Source organism: Bactrocera neohumeralis, chromosome 6 (assembly GCF_024586455.1).
Source record: "Bactrocera neohumeralis isolate Rockhampton chromosome 6, APGP_CSIRO_Bneo_wtdbg2-racon-allhic-juicebox.fasta_v2, whole genome shotgun sequence".
Classification (NCBI taxonomy): Eukaryota; Metazoa; Arthropoda; class Insecta; order Diptera; family Tephritidae; genus Bactrocera; species Bactrocera neohumeralis.
Genome location: NC_065923.1, coordinates 80,815,849 through 80,837,121, shown reverse-complemented (window position 1 = coordinate 80,837,121; position 21,273 = coordinate 80,815,849). Strand labels below are relative to the sequence as shown.

The following is a 21,273-nucleotide window of genomic DNA, read 5'->3' as shown; positions in this document are numbered from 1 at the left end:
ATAAAACTAGAAAAAGAATTGCCAAAATTCACAATAATAGTTACTTTTATCGGCATAGTTATAACAGTTGTATATTGTTCAAGCACCATTATTTTACAATATTCTTAAATGTCTGTCAATATTAAGGTTTCTTTTTTTCAAATAATTGATAAATAAATAGAAGTTAAATTAACGAAAGCATTAATTAATTCACACTAAAAGTGTATCACAAGAATTTATCAATCGCAAATCTTCACACATATATATTTTAAGTGGATAGCTTCTTCGGAAACGGATATGAACCAACAGTTGTTTTTGTAGAACTTATAATAACAGTAAAAAAATATTCCAAGGATGTTGTGTAGGGTAAAGGTAAGATAAAATCAGAGCTACTAGTATTTATTTATATATGCAATAATAACTCCCAAAAGTATTTGAGAAAGGATATACAAACATACATATATATTGTTGCTAAATTTTTTAATTAACATGTACATATTTGTTACAATCACAATTTTATGAACAGTTGAAAACGCGGTTGCAAATGAGTCAATTATAGAAGAGAATAATACAACATTTTTATGTTTATTAAATATTTATTATTGTATTATTATTGGCATATGGTGATTAAAATATAATTTTTATTAAAAGTCTATGCTTACATTTGCGATGAATTCGCTGCCTTTTTTAATAAATTAGACGTACTTATGTTATCTACTATGTGAGTGTACATATACATACATATTAATATTTATAACAACCATCCGATTTGTAAGATACGTTGGAAATCGTTAAATCCGATTACTCGTAGACTTGTGGACTTGTATTATAAAGTCCCAAGTGTCTTTCCACCGTAAACTGATCACCTTCTGCGGGCTCAGTTTTTGCATGCCATAGGTTAATGGCAAGAATTTTATAAAGACCCATATAACAGATACAAGCCATATTAAAATACACAGACGATAGCTTCGGACTAACCAAATCCGCTGTGGCTGCAAAGTACCTTTAACGTTATATTTACAATTAACATAACAGTATAATCGTAGCAAATAGTCAATGTGCTCAAGTACATAGCATAACAGTAAGAGTTTGAATAGGAAGGCAGGTAGATAGTTATGCAAAAACAATGCACGATCCATTGTAAAATATGGTAAGTAATGTATAAAGTACGCAACTAAAAAGATGTCGCCGACTTGGCGGAATCGGTGCCATTCATTTTCTGGCAGATCGAAATGGAGGCGTCGTCGACGTAGTACATAGAATATATTCAGTAAGATATACAAAAACAGTCCTGCAGTTCCGGTGTACCAAATAATTATGTTACCCAGCAAATGTATCTGACTGCCAGTTTTTGTGTCAACCCAATAAGCAATGCCTTTATCTAACAATGGCCATTCGAGGGGCGAGGAGCTATACATGTGGGTATCTAGCTGTTTTGTGCCCCAAAGCATTTTCGTTTGCAATTCGAAGAATTTTGCTAAAAAAGTTAGCTTCGTCTTTTTCGTTGGAATCATCTCAGCTTTAAGCAGTTGTCGTTCCCGTTCACGCTGGTCCTCTGCTGTGTAATGAAAATTATTATTCATTATTAAAATGATCTTCCATTATTTCGGTTGTATATGTATAACCGCGTAAGCGGTTTCTACGACGGGAAAGGACAAGATGTATACACAATATATAATTACTTTTTGTATAACGATGTTCTTCAACATTCCATATTGCGTCTTTGTGCTCCACGTTCCGATCTGCCACCACTTCATGTTGATTAAAACCCCATTCTGGAAGTTGACGCCCGCTAAAACGTAACGCTGCACCCGTGGTATGATGGATTAGTCGCACTTCCGATTTAATGGCATGCCATATGTTTCCTTCCTATAAAAGTAGTTTTGAGCATAATTCATGTAATCAAAGATTGTAATTCTTAGATGAATTATCTGAATATGGAAATTATCTCCGAAGCATACTTAATTATTTTCACTTATTTATTACCTACCGTCTCGCGGTTCAAAATTTCCACACGCCACAATAACTCGCCAGGCATTTTAATTTCATAGTCGATATAACATGAGACTTCCTGACATTGTGGGGTCATGGGTGCGGCCACGTCATGAGAGTTGAGGCCACGGCTGGTGATCCCATGTACTAATTGAATAATATCTCCATGACGTATAACATCCAACTCATTCCCGACGACTAAATCTTCTCGATGTGGGCGCTTAATAATCCACCAGTTATTTACGTCTTTAAAGGAATAGCATGTGACTTGTTGTTGATGTGAAGAGCCACGCTTATCCGGATATCGCACTGGATACACGTGGGTATGTGAATGTAACCAACATGTACGACCATGTGTGTGACGCAGAGTTACCTGTGAACCATGAGCCACTTTGAGTGGCTGACCTTTTGTTATCGAAGCTAATCCACCATCAAGAGAAGCTTGAAAGGCACTTGTCATTATACTATCATGTGGCCCAGCACGATATAATAGTTGCAAATGAACGAAGAAAACGCCTATATACAACATAATTGGCACAATTGTGAATAAAACGATACGGCCAATGGTTTGTAAAATAATATGCAGATCTGTAATATGTAGAGATTAAATATGCGAAGAGTAAGGTAGAAAACTTGCAGAACTTGCTTGAAAGCGTAGCATCGTAAAGTTTATCCCATAAAAATCGGCAAGAAAGGTAGGTTGTAAGACCATAAGTCAAAAAGCCCGCATATTTTACACTGGTTGCAAAAGAGAAACAAGATGCGGACGCTAATCCAAATATCAACCAAAGAGAGCTACCGAAATTACTTTCTTGAAAACGCAACATGTAATACAGGCCACAAGCTTCAAATAATAAAAGCATTGACTCCATCAAAATAAACCGTGATTGTGTGAGCAATGCATTATCCAAAATAATAAGTATTCCTCCTAACAAAGCGGACCATCGAGAAAGACGTGCGGCTATGAGAAGCTTGTAGACGATAGGCGCTAATGCGCTGCCACACAACGCTGGCATAAAGCGTAACCAAAAAATTGGCATATTTTTGTTATATTCCGCTCCGATATGTGGAAATGTGTAATTGCCATCGTAACTGCCGGCTGTGTATGCAACCGCAGCTATGAGTTGTTTTCCTAGCGGCGGATGCTGGTCGAAGAAGAAAATGTTTCGCGTGTAAAGGGAGATATATTTTCCATAATGTATTTCATCAAATCTGCGAGACAAGACATAATGCATTACTTTATGCAATTGCATGATATGAAGAGAAACTTACACAACATGGTGGGGTATAGAAAGCTTATAGAAACGTGTGAAAGCTGCTAAAACAAACAAGATCCACGTACACAAATCCAGCTGTAGGTGTACGGTAAGATATTGCCCTAGCGAAGACAAAGTAGAATCGTCACTTGTTGTTGTTTCGGCGACAGCACGAAATACTTTCGCCATTGCAGCATCACTGCCTACACCTGAATCTGGTGAGCCATCGCGCAGAGCTGCTGCTGCAATCGCTGGTACGGTAGGTGTCGCAGTTGTTTCGTTTCGGCTCAAACCAGTGACGGTAGAACTTCTACTCCGTCTGCTACTTTTGGTATGGGACATACCTGACGACGAAGATGCATTTGAACAAACCGATGCACGTTGAATAAATTGATGGTGGTGTTTTTGCTGAACAAGCGCTGTAAAATGCTCATTCAACGCATTTAGACGGCAGTTGACGTCGCGGCAACAGGCTATGCTGGCATTGTACAAAGTGGGAGAAGTTGTGCGCAATACCAAAGCGGTGGTGGGATTGCTGTTTGATGTGTTACTTGATACATTATTACTGTTAGCTTGTTTTTTTGTTGTTCTTGGCATTATACCAACAAGTATGTCGCTTAATGAGAAGCGTTGAAGTCTTTTGTTTGATGACGCGTTGGCTAACGTCGCTTTATCAAATGGATCATTCGCGCTATAGTTTATAACTGGGTCACTTAATGTGTTTGTAGTAGTGGAGGTAGTAACAGTGGAAACGGCACCTGTGCCTATGGTTGTATTTTTTGATTTCGATTTAACTAACGGCTTACGGCGTTTTACGGTGGTAGCAATGCTAGACATGGCAGTTTGGGATGTGCTTAATCTGTTAATTCACTTTATATTTTCCCATGCAAAATACTCCAAGTTCTTATTTTGACTTTTCTTCTCCTCCTTTCATAATAATGCAAAACCTCATTTTGATCAAATGTTAATAATTAAAAACTTGTCGTACTAGTGTACATGTTTCATTATTGGAACACATTTTATTTTATATTTGAATCTATTATACTCTATTCTAATAACTGAATATTATTAACCACTTGAATTACACATTACACATGCGCGACCAGTTTATTGGAATGTTGTAAGATTTCTACTACTAGTGTGTGTATGTATCTCACAACACAAACCTCGAATTCGTGGTTGCAACCGACGCCACGTATTCCGATTTAACAACTAAATCGTATGGCTTTCGAAGTTTTGTGCGCACCTTCGGCCAACAACTTCGATGGTTAAACGTGTTGCTCACAACAGTGCTTTTGTTTTTTACTTCTCTGCTTAGTTTCTTAATCAATGCATTCTCTCTCGCTTACTATATTTAGGTTATTATTATTATTATTTTGTTCCCTTACAAAACCAGTTATTTCGTCCACTTTGCACATGCAGGAAAAAGTTTAAAATAACTAACTGTATTAAAGTAAACCATTTTCTAAATAATCTGAACAAAATCACTTCATAAGATTTTCCGTTATTGTATTAAGTATTGCTGGAGTATCTCAATGTATTTATGCAAATAGATACCCCATCTGAGGTTCGGTTTTAACTGCACCTTAAAGTGAAGTGACTGGTCATAAAAAGCGCTGCAACTAGAGTGCACTACAAGTCCAACTAGTCAGCAGCTTTTCCATTTAAAGAGCTGATATTAGGATTAGTATTAGTGGTAGTTAGTGGCAGACATAAATTAAAGTTCAATATATTTTTCGTAAAGATTTATTTATGTGAAATGCCTTAATTGCATATGAATTAAAACATATTTAGTAGTATTATATCTACATCATTAAATTGCATTATTTAAAAAACAATGCTTAGATGACACTCGCGAAGCGATGTGATGTGATTGCAAAGTCGCGCGGAAAATTCGCGGGAAGCTAGCTGCCAGTTGGCTCTATTTAAGCAAAGCAGGCACCGTGCCTGGCCAGTGCTTCAGTGACTCTAGCGCCGTGATGTGTTGTGATTTGAAAGTCACGCGGTAAATTCGCGGAAAATTGGCTGCCAGTTGGCTCTATTTAAGCAAAGCAGGCACCGTGCCTGGCCAGTGCTTCAGTGACTCTAGCGCCGTGATGTGTTGTGATTTGAAAGTCACGCGGTAAATTCGCGGGAAATTGGCTGCCAGTTGGCTCTATATAAGCAAAGCAGGCACCGTGCCTGGCCAGTGCTTCAGTGACTCTGGCGCCGTGATGTGTTGTGATTTGAAAGTCACGCGGTAAATTCGCGGGAAATTGGCTGCCAGTTGGCTCTATATAAGCAAAGCAGGCACCGTGCCTGGCCAGTGCTTCAGTGACTCTAGCGCCGTGATGTGTTGTGATTTGAAAGTCACGCGGTAAATTCGCGGAAAATTGGCTGCCAGTTGGCTCTATATAAGCAAAGCAGGCACCATACCTGGCCAGTGCTTCAGTGACTTTAGCGCCGTGATGTGTTGTGATTTGAAAGTCACGCGGTAAATTCGCGGAAAATTGGCTGCCAGTTGGCTCTATATAAGCAAAGCAGGCACCATACCTGGCCAGTGCTTCAGTGACTTTAGCGCCGTGATGTGTTGTGATTTGAAAGTCACGCGGTAAATTCGCGGGAAATTGGCTGCCAGTTGGCTCTATATAAGCAAAGCAGGCACCGTGCCTGGCCAGTGCTTCAGTGACTCTGGCGCCGTGATGTGTTGTGATTTGAAAGTCACGCGGTAAATTCGCGGAAAATTGGCTGCCAGTTGGCTCTATATAAGCAAAGCAGGCACCATACCTGGCCAGTGCTTCAGAGACTCTAGCGCCGTGATGTGTTGTGATTTGAAAGTCACGCGGTTTCGCGGGAAATTGGCTGCCACTCTATATAAGCAAAGCAGGCACCATGATGGCCAGTGCTTCAGTGACTTTGATGTGTTGTGATTTGAAAGTCACGCGGTAAATTCGCGGGAAATTGGCTGCCAGTTGGCTCTATATAAGCAAAGCAGGCACCATACCTGGCCAGTGCTTCAGTGACTTTAGCGCCGTGATGTGTTGTGATTTGAAAGTCACGCGGTAAATTCGCGGGAAATTGGCTGCCCGTTGGCTCTATATAAGCAAAGCAGGCACCATGCCTGGCCAGTGCTTCAGTGACTCTAGCGCCGTGATGTGTTGTGATTTGAAAGTCACGCGGTAAATTCGCGGGAAATTGGCTGCCAGTTGGCTCTATATAAGCAAAGCAGGCACCATACCTGGCCAGTGCTTCAGTGACTTTAGCGCCGTGATGTGTTGTGATTTGAAAGTCACGCGGTAAATTCGCGGGAAATTGGCTGCCAGTTGGCTCTATATAAGCAAAGCAGGCACCGTGCCTGGCCAGTGCTTCAGTGACTTTAGCGCCGTGATGTGTTGTGATTTGAAAGTCACGCGGTAAATTCGCGGGAAATTGGCTGCCAGTTGGCTCTATATAAGCAAAGCAGGCACCATACCTGGCCAGTGCTTCAGTGACTCTAGCGCCGTGATGTGTTGTGATTTGAAAGTCACGCGGTAAATTCGCGGGAAATTGGCTGCCAGTTGGCTCTATATAAGCAAAGCAGGCACCGTACCTGGCCAGTGCTTCAGTGACTCTAGCGCCGTGATGTGTTGTGATTTGAAAGTCACGCGGTAAATTCGCGGGAAATTGGCTGCCCGTTGGCTCTATATAAGCAAAGCAGGCACCATACCTGGCCAGTGCTTCAGTGACTTTAGCGCCGTGATGTGTTGTGATTTGAAAGTCACGCGGTAAATTCGCGGGAAATTGGCTGCCAGTTGGCTCTATATAAGCAAAGCAGGCACCATACCTGGCCAGTGCTTCAGTGACTCTAGCGCCGTGATGTGTTGTGATTTGAAAGTCACGCGGTAAATTCGCGGGAAATTGGCTGCCAGTTGGCTCTATATAAGCAAAGCAGGCACCATACCTGGCCAGTGCTTCAGTGACTCTAGCGCCGTGATGTGTTGTGATTTGAAAGTCACGCGGTAAATTCGCGGGAAATTGGCTGCCAGTTGGCTCTATATAAGCAAAGCAGGCACCGTGCCTGGCCAGTGCTTCAGTGACTCTAGCGCCGTGATGTGTTGTGATTTGAAAGTCACGCGGTAAATTCGCGGGAAATTGGCTGCCAGTTGGCTCTATATAAGCAAAGCAGGCACCATACCTGGCCAGTGCTTCAGTGACTCTAGCGCCGTGATGTGTTGTGATTTGAAAGTCACGCGGTAAATTCGCGGGAAATTGGCTGCCAGTTGGCTCTATATAAGCAAAGCAGGCACCATACCTGGCCAGTGCTTCAGTGACTTTAGCGCCGTGATGTGTTGTGATTTGAAAGTCACGCGGTAAATTCGCGGGAAATTGGCTGCCCGTTGGCTCTATATAAGCAAAGCAGGCACCATACCTGGCCAGTGCTTCAGTGACTTTAGCGCCGTGATGTGTTGTGATTTGAAAGTCACGCGGTAAATTCGCGGGAAATTGGCTGCCCGTTGGCTCTATATAAGCAAAGCAGGCACCATACCTGGCCAGTGCTTCAGTGACTCTAGCGCCGTGATGTGTTGTGATTTGAAAGTCACGCGGTAAATTCGCGGGAAATTGGCTGCCCGTTGGCTCTATATAAGCAAAGCAGGCACCATACCTGGCCAGTGCTTCAGTGACTTTAGCGCCGTGATGTGTTGTGATTTGAAAGTCATGCGGTAAATTCGCGGGAAATTGGCTGCCAGTTGGCTCTATATAAGCAAAGCAGGCACCGTGACTGGCCAGTGCTTCAGAGACTCTGGCGCCGTGATGTGTTGTGATTTGAAAGTCATGCGGTAAATTCGCGGCAAATTGGTTGCCAGTTGATAAGCTCTATATAAGGAAAGCAGGCACCGTGCCTGACCAGTGCTTAGGTGACTCTAGCGCCGCGATGTGATTTGATTTGAAAATCACGCGGTAAATTCGCGGGAAATTGGCTGCCAGTTGGCTCTATATAGGCAAAGCAGGCACCGGGCCTGACCAGTGCTTAGGTGAGTTTCGCGTCTAAATGTGATGTGATTTGAAAGTCAGAAGTTGACCTCACGGGAAGCCAGTGTTTAGTTAACGTCCGCCCCGCGATGTGTTTTGATGGGTAAGTCACAAGGTGATTTTAGAGGAAGCTGGCTCTATAAAAGGAAAGCAGGCACCATGCCTGATCAGTGCTGGGGTGATATCAAGAGGTTACCTTGTCAAAGTTTAAGCTTACTAACTTGCTTTGTTGTTCACAAACATTTGTCTACTTTATTTAACTTTCATTTCGTTTAAATTGTGAATTTGTTAATTAAGTTACCTTCGGTTGTATTGATTTGCCTAATTGCCAAAATATGTGTGTGGTATAAACGAAATTTTGTCAACATAATTTGGAAACTGCGTGATTATACATTTCACACTCTCTAAAGTGCTCAAACCAAAAATTACCAATATACAAGTGTAGTAAGTATATAGAGGCTCAAATTACGAGAAAGACATTACTAAGGTAAACGTTAAGTAGCATCCTCATTAAAAGCAATAACAACACAAATAATTCAAACATGGTTATCCATGAGACTAGCAAATGCCATTGCATGCCCCAATGACACGATTAGGCGACAATACCAATGAAGCTATAAATATTGTATATATTGTATGTATGTGTATATGAAGAGAATCAATTAGCATATTATAACGCTGAGTAGAAGTTAATGAACGAATATGTATAGTATATAATAATCCACATATGTACATACCACATATGATAATGTTCAGAATAATGAGATGATTTAATGTAGGTCTGGGCAATTAGTATATGTAGATGTATCTGTTCTGGTTGGCTTGTCTGTTTCTATTAATAGAAATCAAAAACTACGCAAAATTTTACTGATTTGACCTTTAGTTACATTGTGTATTATAATTTGATGTTAATAATCCTTTTACTGTAAAGCTTACCTTGGCAATAAGTGGTTTGTTGTTGCGCACATATGAAGATAAAAATTAAGAAGAAATAAGGAGTAAATTAGACCGGTCAACAAAATTGATTTGGTTTTTGGTTGGTTTTTGTTTTAATGTCCAATTTCTGATTCTAGACATAATAAGTGGAAGTTTATTTTTAGCTCTTAAAGTTTGCTTTTGCCTGACACGAATGGGCCTGATTTGCCCACACGAACATAAAATAAATTCGAAAAAAAAACTACAAGAGCACACTTTAATTTAAAACAATTTTGCGCTTATTTTTGATAAAGAAGAAATTGAAATTATATACATATGTATATATGTATATACAATTATGGCAAGTAATAGCGGTTGTCCTTATAGAACCCTGCGTCCGTCCGACTAAATGAAGACACATATCACAAAAAAGGGTGTGAAGGGGGATAACTAATAAAGATGTAAATAGTACTTGTAGATGTAAGCATAAGTATGTACGTGTTCTTACAGAAATACATATGTGTATTTGTGTACCCCAATCCACATACCGACATATGTATGTGTACTGTCTTCATGCAGTTACATACTAACGTACATACGTGCTATAGTGTATGAATGTGTATTTTATGTTAATATATTTATTTTATTTTATTTTATATAAAGCTATCTATAAATGTAAATGGTTGGGCATCTTTCTTTGTTTTTGATTTGTTGTGCGGATAGTAACTCCAGCTGAAACAACAATAACACAAACGAGATGGCAATTAATACAATAAATTTTGCGTACAGTCTAGACAAAACACAACCAACAACAACTTTGACAACAAAAAATTCATCGTCAATTTATCTGCATACACATTTATATACATATATACATACATACCTAGCTACATACATATTTAGATAGATACGCATGCATTTCCGAGTATACGTGCATATGGAGTGTGGAGCACCGGACAAATATTCAAACATTGCCGCAAAAATGCGTTTTATATAATTTTAGTGCAAATGTACAGTCTCCACAAAATAAATTTGCACAGAAACTCATATACATACATACATACGTACTCGATATGTGTAAGCATATAATATTATACGTCAATATAAATGCGCTTATTTATATTTATTTTCATGTGGACATCAAATGAGCAGTTTAAAATTAGTTTAGGGAGGGAAATGCTACGAATATCGAGTATTTATTCAATAAACTATTTTAGTAAATACAACATTCATATGTATGACAGCTTAGTTATGTAAGTAAAATGTATTTCTTGTAAAAATTGCTTAAGTAACAGTTCCAAAAATGTTATGAAGCTTACTTCGACAAGAAACTTAACAATGCACTCATAATGCGGCATATTAATTTTTGTCAGATGATCCGATGTGACGTAATGCGTGTATTTATGTATTATGCATAAATATGCATATGCCAACATGTGTGTAAGATGAGAACTCTAAGTAAAAGCCAACCAAGGACCATCCTCTATAGTCTCCATTCAAAAAAAATGTATTCTACTTGCAAGGTGAGCTTTTTTTCATGCCTCCCGAGTAAAAAATTTAAGAGGTTTGGTGTATGCATATGGACGTCAAATCCAATGCATTGTTTTCACTAAAGATGCGTAATGCATATGTTGCATAAATGTGTGTGTTGCTAACTCAGTCGTACCACTACTAACATTCTGAACGTTGCAATCATCGCGTGTTTGGTGGGATGTCTGCCATTTGCAGCGCTAGAGAAAAAAAAAACAATATTAGAATATTGGTTCTGTTTAGAATTTTAGATTTTGGCATTTAGCGTTGAGTTTTATGAATGAAAATTCGCGAATATCAGATATCTAAGCATGAGTGATTGTTATCCGACCACTGAGGTGAAGGAAAATTTGTTGTGAGAGAATGAGTAGGAGCGCCTAGTTTTGCTGTTATTACAATTCCCTTTTTATTGTCAAAAACTGTATTCTAGTATGCCTTGATTATATTAGTTTTAGTGAAATCAGTATGCCAGAGACATACATATGTATGTATGTATGTATGTTTATATACTAATGGAGAACGCGTGGATAGTGTTGTCTACTACATAAATGTATAAAGTTGTGTTTGTAGAACACTTGCTAGAATATTTTTAATAGTTTGCTGAAGTTCATGATTTAGTTCGCTGACTGAACTTTTCAAATGATTTACAATTGTAATGGATAAAATAAATAACGAATTGATATAATGATCAAGTTTTTCTTTTATACCGTATGTGGTTTAGAATTTATGTCAAGTATTTTAATTTTTTTCTTACTTTTGCTATATATAGATGAGTGTGTGTATACTTATAAGTACATTAATTTTGAATTATTTATTATAAACAATTTTGTGGTTTTGATTAATGTCCTACCAAGTTTGGCACTGTGCATATACACTAAGTATGTAAATAAAAATATATATATGAAAGTAAAACCGATATTTATAATATATATACTAAGTTTTATGCTTATAAAACGGAAATACTTACAAATATGTACATGCATTACGTATTTATATTTGCATATGTATAGTACATATGTACGTATGATAAAAGAGAAATGAGAATATTACGTATACGCCACGCGGGAAAAATGAAAGCACAGTGCGATTGAGAGAAAATTGGAAGAGAGACGCCAGCGATGTGTACTACTACAACTTGCAAGAGCAGGACACATAAGTATACATATGTAGTATGTATGTATGTAGTAAAATGGGGTTGTTGAAAAAGAAATGAAAATTGAAATTGGCCTATACGAATAGGAGCGAGTTTGACAGTGTAAGCATAAGGAAGTATGAATTTGCATATAAAATGAATAGTAAAGAGTAATTGCCGAAGTGATCTGTGTAAAAACAAGCGTACTGTATTGGGAAAATTTGCAGGTTGGATGTATACACACATGTCGGTCCAGGTAGACATCGATAGAGCTGCGTCGCATTGTTTGCAACGGGCGAATGAGCAATGTACTACCGACACAGCAAAGGCAAGTGGAGAGTAATGTTTTTGGGTGCATAATAGCGCAGACACGTATGGTGTAGAAATGTGTGTTTGGACGAATGTCTGCGCACGTTTGAAATTTCGAAATTGTGTTGTTGTAAATGCTTTTGTTTTTTGATATGCACTTTCGGTATTTGTGTTGCTAGTTTAATTTCGCTTTGTTTTTGTTGTTGTAATGTCTGCCAAATTTCAATATACATACATACACTTACATATGTATATGCATTTCGGAGTTGTTATTTTACTAGCATGTGTTTTTATTTGTTTCTGTTATTCGTGTCTGCCTGATGTCATGAGCATACATACAAATTTACAGTTTTGAAATAATCGTTTTTTGTTGTTGGTTTCATCGTAATCATTGGAGCACTCGCTGTCGCATATTAATGCATAGCCCAAGCACAGCAACTGTATTACTATAGTATTTATAGTAGTTGTAATCGTGAAGTCGCCGCTTACGCATTCGGATCTGTCAGCGGTATTGCCGCTGTCATCTCGAAATGACTGCATTACAATAAGATAAAAGTTTGTTTGTACGTATTGTGAACTTATATACGAAACTCGCGCCTCAATTTTCATCGTAGTCGCGATTTTCACCAAAATCCAATTTGTTTCGCCAGCCCGCCAGTCAAACAGCTTATACTTGTAAGTAGAGTTCAGAAGTAGTAAATGCTTCACAAGTGTGTATGAGTAGTAGTCAGTCGGTTTGTTTATGTATTTACCTGGGAGTACTATGAGGAAAGTGAATACAAGAGTTAAAGTGAACACAACTTTGCGGCAGTCCTATTAGCGAAATATATTAGTCAGTTTAAAATTTCACTTGCCAGCCTTGTGAACTTTTGTATGTACTATATTTCAAGTTTGCTTAATAGTGTCGTTAATAATATTAAATGAAAATAATTCGAATAGCAAACAGATATAATAGGGAAGACCTTTTTTTATATTTAAAATTGTTTTTTCTCTAAAGAGCAATATTGATATTACTGTTATTATTAGTATTAATATAAACATTATTATTGTTATTATTACCGACATAATCAAGCATAATGGAATACAAGATTGTGCTTTACCCGGATTTTTTATATAAAATTATCTTTTTCGACAACGATTTGTTTGATCCAGCTATGAAATCAATCTTAAAATGGCTATCGAAATGTCTTTAAAAGCAAGTTCTAAGTTCTTTATTCAATTCATTATTAATAAATCAGATTAGAATAGATATTATGGTATTTACCTTCAATATAATGAAATTAATACGTATAATATACATATTATATATTGTACATAATATTTAGTGGAGCATTATTTTGCATTTTATCCCGAAATTTTATAACACTATTATTGAAAATAGGGAAACTATTAATCACCTAACTTTATAACTATAAACAAAATTTTAAGTATTATTTAGAATTTTATCAAATTAGTAAAGTTAGCAATATCAACCTGACCTTGCAATATCATGCAATAAAAAAGTCATTCACCCCACGAATTAACATATAGCATATGTATGTACATACATACATTCGTCCGCGTAAAGTAAATGATGAACATAAAGAACAGCGAAGTAGCTCAAGGACACACGAAACGCGAATTTCAACCAAAACGATGAAACTGCAAAGGGAAAACAAAAAAACTCAATTGAAATTTGGTCACTTGCACCAAAGTGCATAACACCAGTTGCAGCAGTAGAAGCAGCAACAACAATAAAAGCGAAAACATGTACAACTTCAGAGGCAGCATTGATGCCGACAACAAGGAGTAGGTCGTTCATCAACAAACAGCGAAATTTCACGGCAACCCAATTTCGATTTCAATACGCCATGACTACAAGGCAACAACACGACAAAATGCTATAAGGCTGCAAGGACGAAAGTACATTGCACGCTGCAAGGATGCAAGGCCGACGACACGACGACGATGAGAATAACGGTGATATAGATGCGGCGGAGGCGTTGGAGTAGCGCCCAGTCTTCGGCATTCAATGTCAGAGAACATAAAAACTGGCAAGTGCTCGTAGGAAGCGTTTCGTTAACAGGCCCTGGAAAAGGCGGCGGCTGTAATGCAACAACCGCAGCTTTCCCACTATTGTGTTTGTATTCCTACCTCCCTATGGGTATGCAGATATCGTTCCCAAATCTGCATACCCCATTTGTACTCATGCGTGCAATTCAAAGCAACAGCCTGCAATCAACATCCACCAAGTGTATTTAGCTATTCAGGAGTTGCAACCGCGCTCGCGACTACCAAGGCCAATTCGCGATGAAATCCGGCTACGATGCCGGCAACGGTTTCAGTTATGTCTATATGTAAATAGATTGAAGTAGAAACCGCCCACAACAACCTCATCATCTAGCGACCAGGTCTATTGAAAATTGGAACACATATACATATATACCTACATACCTAAATATATATATGTACATACGTTATAAGTATTAGAGAGCAGACAGAGTGCGAGGCTGTTTGCGAATGTGTTAGCCACAGAGGTAAATGCACTTGTCGCGGCCAACTCGCCAATAACGAAGGGATGCAATGTGCTGCTAACGCGACTGCTGTACTTACGTAGAGTGGAAGCGCAGGGTGGAATATACACTTCTCTGCATTGCGCGTACACAAATACTCATAGACGTTTAAAATGTTGAATGCGTGCATGTACATACATACACATGTATGTAGAGACAACATAAAGTGCAACGTGCATTATTATGTTTGTACATATGTACATATGCACCTATTCTTGTAGTTGTGTAGGTGTACAGCAAATATGTGTATATATAAACGAACAGTTATGACATAAATGTTGACGGTGGCAGTGCAACAGGGACGATGACGCTATGGTCTCAATGACAATTGGTATGGAGTTGTCTGCCTGTAAATATTGCCTTATTGTTGCAAAGACTTTAACTTTTGGGAGGGAAAGAACATTGATGGCGCGTTGTAGCCAACGGAGATAATGATGAACGAATATGATGAAGTTACAACACTGGTTACCATGTGAATGTATGCATATATAGGTTTATTCATATATATATACACATATGGATGCATATTAAATATACATAAATTAATAAATACAGGGTATACATTCTCTGCACAATTTTGAGGTTCAGTAGATTGTATGGCGCGCGAGCAATTGTATACATGTACATGGGTGCTTGGACTAGTTTCCCACTTTCCAGGAGACAGTCTAGATAAAATAATATATCGTTTTACTTGTTTGGAAATACTCTTCTATTTTTGTGTGAAACTAATATATATGTATGTATATAAATTCTCATGCAAATGTTGACATTACGTTTATTATAATATTTGGTTAAGCATTGCGGAATTATCACGCAAATGGCATTCTAAAAACACTGTGCCATAATTGTTATCACGAACACGGAACACTCAGGTAATAGCAATGGTGGAATGCCGAGAGGTTTAGTGGAATGGTTGTCAAACAATCTGCATCGACCTATGTACTCTGTCCTTTATACTGCATTGGTCGAATTGCATTCTGAGGACATCAGAGGTAAAGGAAGAGGCCAACAGCGCCAATATGCGAAGTGATTGCTTTTGGAATTTGCTGGGCCAAGTAAACTCTCCATGAGCGCCCATTCCACTATACAGTCGTCCTTGACCGTGATGTTGAACATGTGGTGTTGCCAATGGCGTGGTTTCGTAGACGCGGCGGACATGACGTCCATATGCACATTTGTAATGCAAGTAAATTTACTGATGCTTGGTGGTGTTGGCAACATCCTCAAATATGCTTGCCTATACCACAGCCACTGCAGAGATGTTGGTTGATAATGGTGGGGATGGCATTGCGCCTAATAGCTGTTACCCTGATGGTGTGTTATCACTGGTGTTGATTCGTATTGAGGTCACGCGATCCACGAGTCGAAGAAAGTGAAATTTAGTTTCATAATATCCATATGCACCACATACTTGTATAAATTTATATTTTCATTAACGCGAGTGATTTATTTATGCAATAATCATACAATGCGGACTCATGATGTTTTGAGTGTAATGTAAATGCATGGTATTTCGAAAGTATTATTACTTAAAATAATTGTTATTAAAAAATTAAAAAAAAAACTTCAAGGAATCTTGTTGATGACTAGTACTATTATATAGAAAAAAGTTAATAGAGTAATTGGTTATGAGCCCGTTAAAACCGTATGTCAAGCACAATGTATGTTATGGCATTAAGTCAATAGAAATCATAACATTTATAGCTATATACTATACATACATATGTACATATATACGTACATATTTGGTGATAAATTCCAAGTCACTGTATGATTATTACACATTCTTTGCTTTCATAATTATTTATAATTTATAAGTATTATTTTATTTATTAACTTTATGTATTAATTTAATAATTGAAATAATTTTGATATTTGCAAGTACATATGTACATATAATAATTAAATTCTGTCATAATTTATTTTTTCACTCGTAAGCTTTCTCATTTGTTTATTTCTCTCTCTCTTCTTTTTGTTCGGAAAATGCTTTCGGCTGTGTAGGTGTTGGGGATGATTGTCCTACCATAGTGAAATGCATACTTTTCGATTGCAAATTATTTGGACGCATACAGTTCTATATGTGTGCCGTATGCCGTTAGGTGCTAGTGACTCTTATTTCAGAGTAAGGCGTGTGTATTTTAATTTTTTCTTCTGTTTTGAGACTTCTACTGTGGAGAAAAAGCTTTACGTTAACAACCAAACAAGAAAAGAGAACGCGGAGCATTATGTGGGGATGGGTCAGCCGGCAGGCAGCAGTGGTTTATATTGATTGGGATAGTGGCAAGGAATAAAAACGAGTGGCTGAAATAGTGCTCCAGTCTAAGCATTTTCAAGCAACTGTCACTTTAAAAATCACTGTTGAGTAGAAAAAATAGCATTGCAAAACGGTCGTATCGGTGTTATATTGCTAGTCATATCCGGTGCAATGCTGCTTTTCGGATGGTTATCGGTGCTCTTGCTAGCAGTTTTATTCCTTTATAACAGCACTGCTATAATCCACATGAATGGCTTATTGCATGCAAGAGGGTTTACTAAGAAAAAACAATAATAGTAATTGCATTAAAATGACAATACTTTATTGCAAGTAAATGCGCACAAAGCTGTGTAAACTGAAATTATTAAACCATAACAAATGAAAAAAATCGTGCAAATAAATACATATACAAAAATAAAGAAGCTATCCGAGAATGAAAAACATGATAATAACAGAACTATTGAGCCGAATTGATGTTTAAAAAAGTACATAGGAAGTTCTCGCAACCACTCCAATTCCACGCACCGTACGCCGCACATTATGCAGGATTGTTATTACATTGACGCTGTGCTCGACCAGTCACCGTGCAGATCTTTGTGTGCGGTATTCGATGCACTTAGAGCTTTGGTGTTGTTTAAGGTTAGTTGATTGGCGTAGTAACAGTAAAATAGTTTCTAATAGTCTTGCTTACAACAACCAAAGAACTTTATCGTTTTTTCTTTTGGAAAATCGATATATCGCTCAAATTTCTTTGTCATCAATGCACAAAATACCATGTGAAGTGCGTTCATAAGATAAATATCTGAACATACAAATAACAATAAGTCATCTACGGATATATGTATGGTACATATGTATGTTGCACATGCATGCCATACAAGTATATAGCAAGATGTTTACCTCTTGAAGTCAACGCTTACCGCAACCTTTAGTGACTTTATTTAATCATTTACACTTTGTTTATATGTATATTTGCATTAGCTATTTTAGTAAACAATATTTTTAAAGTATGAATGAGAATATCTCGTCCATGTCATCATCTGTTTTCATTTAGTGCACTTAGAAGTAAGAGTATGCGGTTAAATTAAATGATTTTTGCTTGCAACACATTCCGACACTCATCGCTATCCTATACCTGACTACCTCTCACCGCATTGATGCTAAATTCTGAAACCGTTTTGGTTATGTCATGCGCATAGTAAATTGCGCTTCAGCCCTATTGCGCTCTCAACAGTTTTAGGAAATCTCCTCTAATGGTTTCTGGGCTATTTGTATGCATGTATTTATTGCTGTGACGTTAAATTGTATTTTTGATTGATTTGGTTTATGCATGGTCCACAAGTTATAAAGTATTTTTTATGAGACTTCTTTGAGCATCTTATGGCAATACCCACATTTTCAACACATTTAGTTTTTGTTCATGTTATCATGTTTATATGTTTTAATAGTAGAAATTCCAAATTTGTATAACAGGTGCGAAAAAGATTTTAACATAGTGCATATATGTACACTTACTGTACATTTGAAATTATATAGAAACAAGTTGTTATTCAGTAATGCTTTCAATTGAACGCCATCATTTTTCCAGACACCACATCCATTGGAATCAAAGCGCTTAGTATTCCCTAAATTGACTATTTGGAGTAGAACTCTCACTATACGGGAAAGAAGTGAATCCTTTACAGAATTATTCAAAAATAACGTTATTTTCGGATCGCAATGAACTTTTCACCATTTGGTAATACTTTCCCCGGTACAACCACTATTCCTGGGTTGCCGCAGTTCACGACAACTGCAGCACCACAAGTTTCGACTGTAACCTCAGCGGCAGCGGTCGCCACTGTAACGTCGCAAGGAGCAACCCAGCAGGAGGAAACTGCCTCCACCAGCGCCCGCTACCAAACACAGCAGCAGCAGCCACAACAGCAACAGCAACAATCGTCTGCCAACGTAAGTATGACACACTTTAACCAACCAGCACTACCGATCGCTGCTGGAACAACCGTCACCGCCATACATACAAAGTTCCGCACATCGGGCGATGAGCTGCAAGGGGATAAATACAACGGACATTTGGTGACTATAGAAACAGCAGGCACCAGCGGCGCACAGCAACAGCCACAATATGGTAACATACGAACGTACACTACCCAACAGGCGGATGATAAACATTTGATTACAGCAGCTATTGCGTATCCACAAAATACGATTACCGCTTCGTCGTCAACGACAGCGGCAGCGGCAGGTGTATCAGTCACAAATGCTACGCAGCAACATCAGCTGCATGTTCAACAACAACAAGTGTCTGGACCACAAGAGTTAACACAGGACTTGTGCAACGCCATTTTACAACAACAAGGTGTGGATACAAAGCTTGGTGAGTTAAAATTGGGACAGAACTGAAATAATTGGTTGCTGAAGTACTTTTCAACAAGAATGATGAATTAACTAAAATACGCTCTATCGGGAAAACTTTTCAACGCCCACTGTCACTTTTAGACCTTGGTAGTTATCATTTTAATATAATTTTTTGTTTAATAGAAATTTGTTCTTAAACGGAAAAGAGGGATAAAGCTTGAACCATAAAATACTTGTCAGCAAAATTTAAACCGACATATTAACAATTCGTAATTTCGTATTATAGACTGAAGTATTGGTTGTGATTAACATTTCTTCCCCTCACTAATGTTTCTGTAGTTCTACAAAATACCTCATGGCAATCGCTAACACCAGGTACCACAGTAGCTGATTACCTCTCCCATCTTCCAGCAAACACACTACCATTGTCGCTACATCATTTCCTCAAGTATTCAGCCGAAACGATAAAGAAAGAAAATCAGGGTGTAGTAAGTATAAGATACAAATCTTTGCTTATATATTTATATGAAATATATTTGCCATATTTTTAGTGGAACAGTTATTGATAAAAGAGGAATGTTCTTGGCCTAACATGTTTTACAGGTACAAACGGGAGCACCTATTGGCATCAATACCATTGGCGGTACAACAACCATTACAATACCTCAACAACAAACGGAGGCGCAAATACAGCAACAACAACAGCACCAAGGAGCAACAACAGTACACCTACAAGCAGATCCGTCGACTAGCGACGCTGCTGCAATGGCCCCAACCTCAGCTATTAGTGCAACTAATACATCGAAAAAGAAGAAACGAAAAAAACGTCCTAAGGATCGGAAGCCAAAATTGAGACCTGGCGAAATTCGGCTTACAACAGCTCTGGATGGAAGCCCTTTATATTTGTGCCCCGAATGCCAGGTTGCATATCCCGAGCCGGACTTGCTCGAAATACATTTGGTAGGACACAATCTTGAGAGACGCTATATCTGCGATATTTGTCAGGCGGCCTTGAAGCGCAAAGATCATCTGACGCGTCATAAACAGTCTCATAATCCAGAAAGACCTTATATATGCACAGTCTGTTTAAAGGCATTTAAACGGAAAGAACAATTGAGTTTGCACTTTGTGATACATTCGGGAGAAAAACGTCACTTATGTCACGAATGTGGTAAAGGTTTCTACCGCAAAGATCATCTGAGAAAACACACACGTTCGCATATTGCACGCCGTGTAAAAGCTGAGCTTAGCATGCAGAATGAAAGCGAACATGGAACGAGTATGCTACAACCAATCACTGTGGCAACAATTACTGAGGTACAACCCCAGTCCTCAAGTTCAGCACAACAACAGCATTCAAGTAATCAGCAACAACAACAACAACAACAGCAGCAACAACAGCTCCAGCAACAGATGCATACACAACAAATGCAACATGTTGTGGTAACACAACAACAACAGCAACAAATGCTTAATTAGCCCAATGGCGGCAATGATTTTTGTAAAGTCAGTTGAAATTCAATATTGATTATTAGGAACTGCTGGAGACTAAATTAAGAAAAACAAAATTTTAAAATTATAACCTGCAGCTTTGCTGGGGTTTGCTCTAAATTATCTTTTTGAGTTTTTTTAGTAATCGTATTGTTATAAACACGTCTATTGAAAGAACTTGTGTGTATTTTTGACCTAATAATGCACTTGCGAAACTCATGAAATATATTACTCTATGCTTCATGTTATTATTATTGTTTGGAAATTTCATCTGTATATTCTTTTTATAACATTTTGGGACAAAATGACTTATGCAAATAATAATGAACATCATACGCCGCCGAACAAATAAGTAAAACCTTATGAGAATAAAATAATTAAATTTATTGTGTAGAACATTGGCAAGGACTGAAGAAAAAATCGCTATGTCGCATACAATAGCTGTATTTACCAATTCGCCTCATGTGAAAATATTTAATATGTACTTATTCAACACATAACTTCAATGTAAATAAC

General features: G+C 38.0%; 3 protein-coding genes across 14 annotated transcripts; 1 reads left to right on the top strand and 2 right to left on the bottom strand.

The window, feature by feature from the left end:
• The first annotated feature begins 126 nt into the window (after nucleotides 1–126).
• Nucleotides 127–21,005, top strand: LOC126762769 (zinc finger protein 184). Of its 12 annotated transcripts, none has more exons than XM_050479800.1 (5): nucleotides 127–351; nucleotides 16,656–17,547; nucleotides 18,497–19,285; nucleotides 19,606–19,756; nucleotides 19,863–21,005. In XM_050479800.1, the coding sequence occupies exons 3-5, from the start codon at nucleotides 18,628–18,630 to the stop codon at nucleotides 20,743–20,745; spliced, it is 1,692 nt and encodes a 563-aa protein (XP_050335757.1). In that variant the 5' UTR covers nucleotides 127–351; nucleotides 16,656–17,547; nucleotides 18,497–18,627; the 3' UTR covers nucleotides 20,746–21,005. The 12 variants fall into 12 exon arrangements, with proteins under 12 accessions (XP_050335757.1, XP_050335758.1, XP_050335762.1 ...); XM_050479809.1 differs by lacking the exon at nucleotides 127–351 and having other exon boundaries at nucleotides 16,605–17,547; nucleotides 18,497–19,036; nucleotides 19,094–19,285; XM_050479810.1 differs by lacking the exon at nucleotides 127–351 and having other exon boundaries at nucleotides 16,606–17,547; nucleotides 18,497–19,036; nucleotides 19,091–19,267.
• On the bottom strand, nucleotides 556–4,154 carry LOC126762767 (protein O-mannosyltransferase 1). The gene is made up of 5 exons (XM_050479797.1): nucleotides 3,244–4,154; nucleotides 2,618–3,183; nucleotides 1,970–2,559; nucleotides 1,662–1,848; nucleotides 556–1,537 (listed from the first exon to the last, which is right to left on the bottom strand). Exons 1-5 carry the CDS (start codon nucleotides 4,062–4,064, stop codon nucleotides 771–773), a joined length of 2,931 nt encoding a protein of 976 aa, XP_050335754.1. The 5' UTR covers nucleotides 4,065–4,154; the 3' UTR covers nucleotides 556–770.
• LOC126762855 (uncharacterized) lies at nucleotides 4,258–8,459 on the bottom strand. The gene is made up of 6 exons (XM_050479897.1): nucleotides 8,438–8,459; nucleotides 7,732–7,867; nucleotides 6,913–7,497; nucleotides 6,679–6,795; nucleotides 6,211–6,561; nucleotides 4,258–5,993 (listed from the first exon to the last, which is right to left on the bottom strand). Exons 1-6 carry the CDS (start codon nucleotides 8,457–8,459, stop codon nucleotides 5,270–5,272), a joined length of 1,935 nt encoding a protein of 644 aa, XP_050335854.1. The 3' UTR covers nucleotides 4,258–5,269.
• Nucleotides 21,006–21,273: the final 268 nt, after the last annotated feature.

Coding starts and splice junctions, on each gene's coding strand:
- LOC126762767 (XM_050479797.1), bottom strand. CDS start 4,064: ATGTCTAGCATTGCTACCACCGTAAAACGCCGTAAGCCGTTAGTTAAA. Junction 3,184..3,243: donor TCTATACCCCACCATGTTGT/GTAAGTTTCTCT, acceptor CTTGTCTCGCAG/ATTTGATGAAATACATTATG. Junction 1,538..1,661: donor AGAACATCGTTATACAAAAA/GTAATTATATAT, acceptor TTCATTACACAG/CAGAGGACCAGCGTGAACGG.
- LOC126762855 (XM_050479897.1), bottom strand. CDS start 8,459: ATGTTTGTGAACAACAAAGCAA. Junction 7,868..8,437: donor GTTTGTGAACAACAAAGCAA/GTTAGTAAGCTT, acceptor ACGGCGCTAAAG/TCACTGAAGCACTGGCCAGG. Junction 7,498..7,731: donor GTCACTGAAGCACTGGCCAG/GTATGGTGCCTG, acceptor AGCACTGGCCAG/GTATGGTGCCTGCTTTGCTT.
- LOC126762769 (XM_050479801.1), top strand. CDS start 18,628: ATGAACTTTTCACCATTTGGTAATACTTTCCCCGGTACAACCACTATT. Junction 19,286..19,605: donor AGGTGTGGATACAAAGCTTG/GTGAGTTAAAAT, acceptor ATGTTTCTGTAG/TTCTACAAAATACCTCATGG. Junction 19,757..19,862: donor AAAGAAAATCAGGGTGTAGT/AAGTATAAGATA, acceptor GGCCTAACATGT/TTTACAGGTACAAACGGGAG.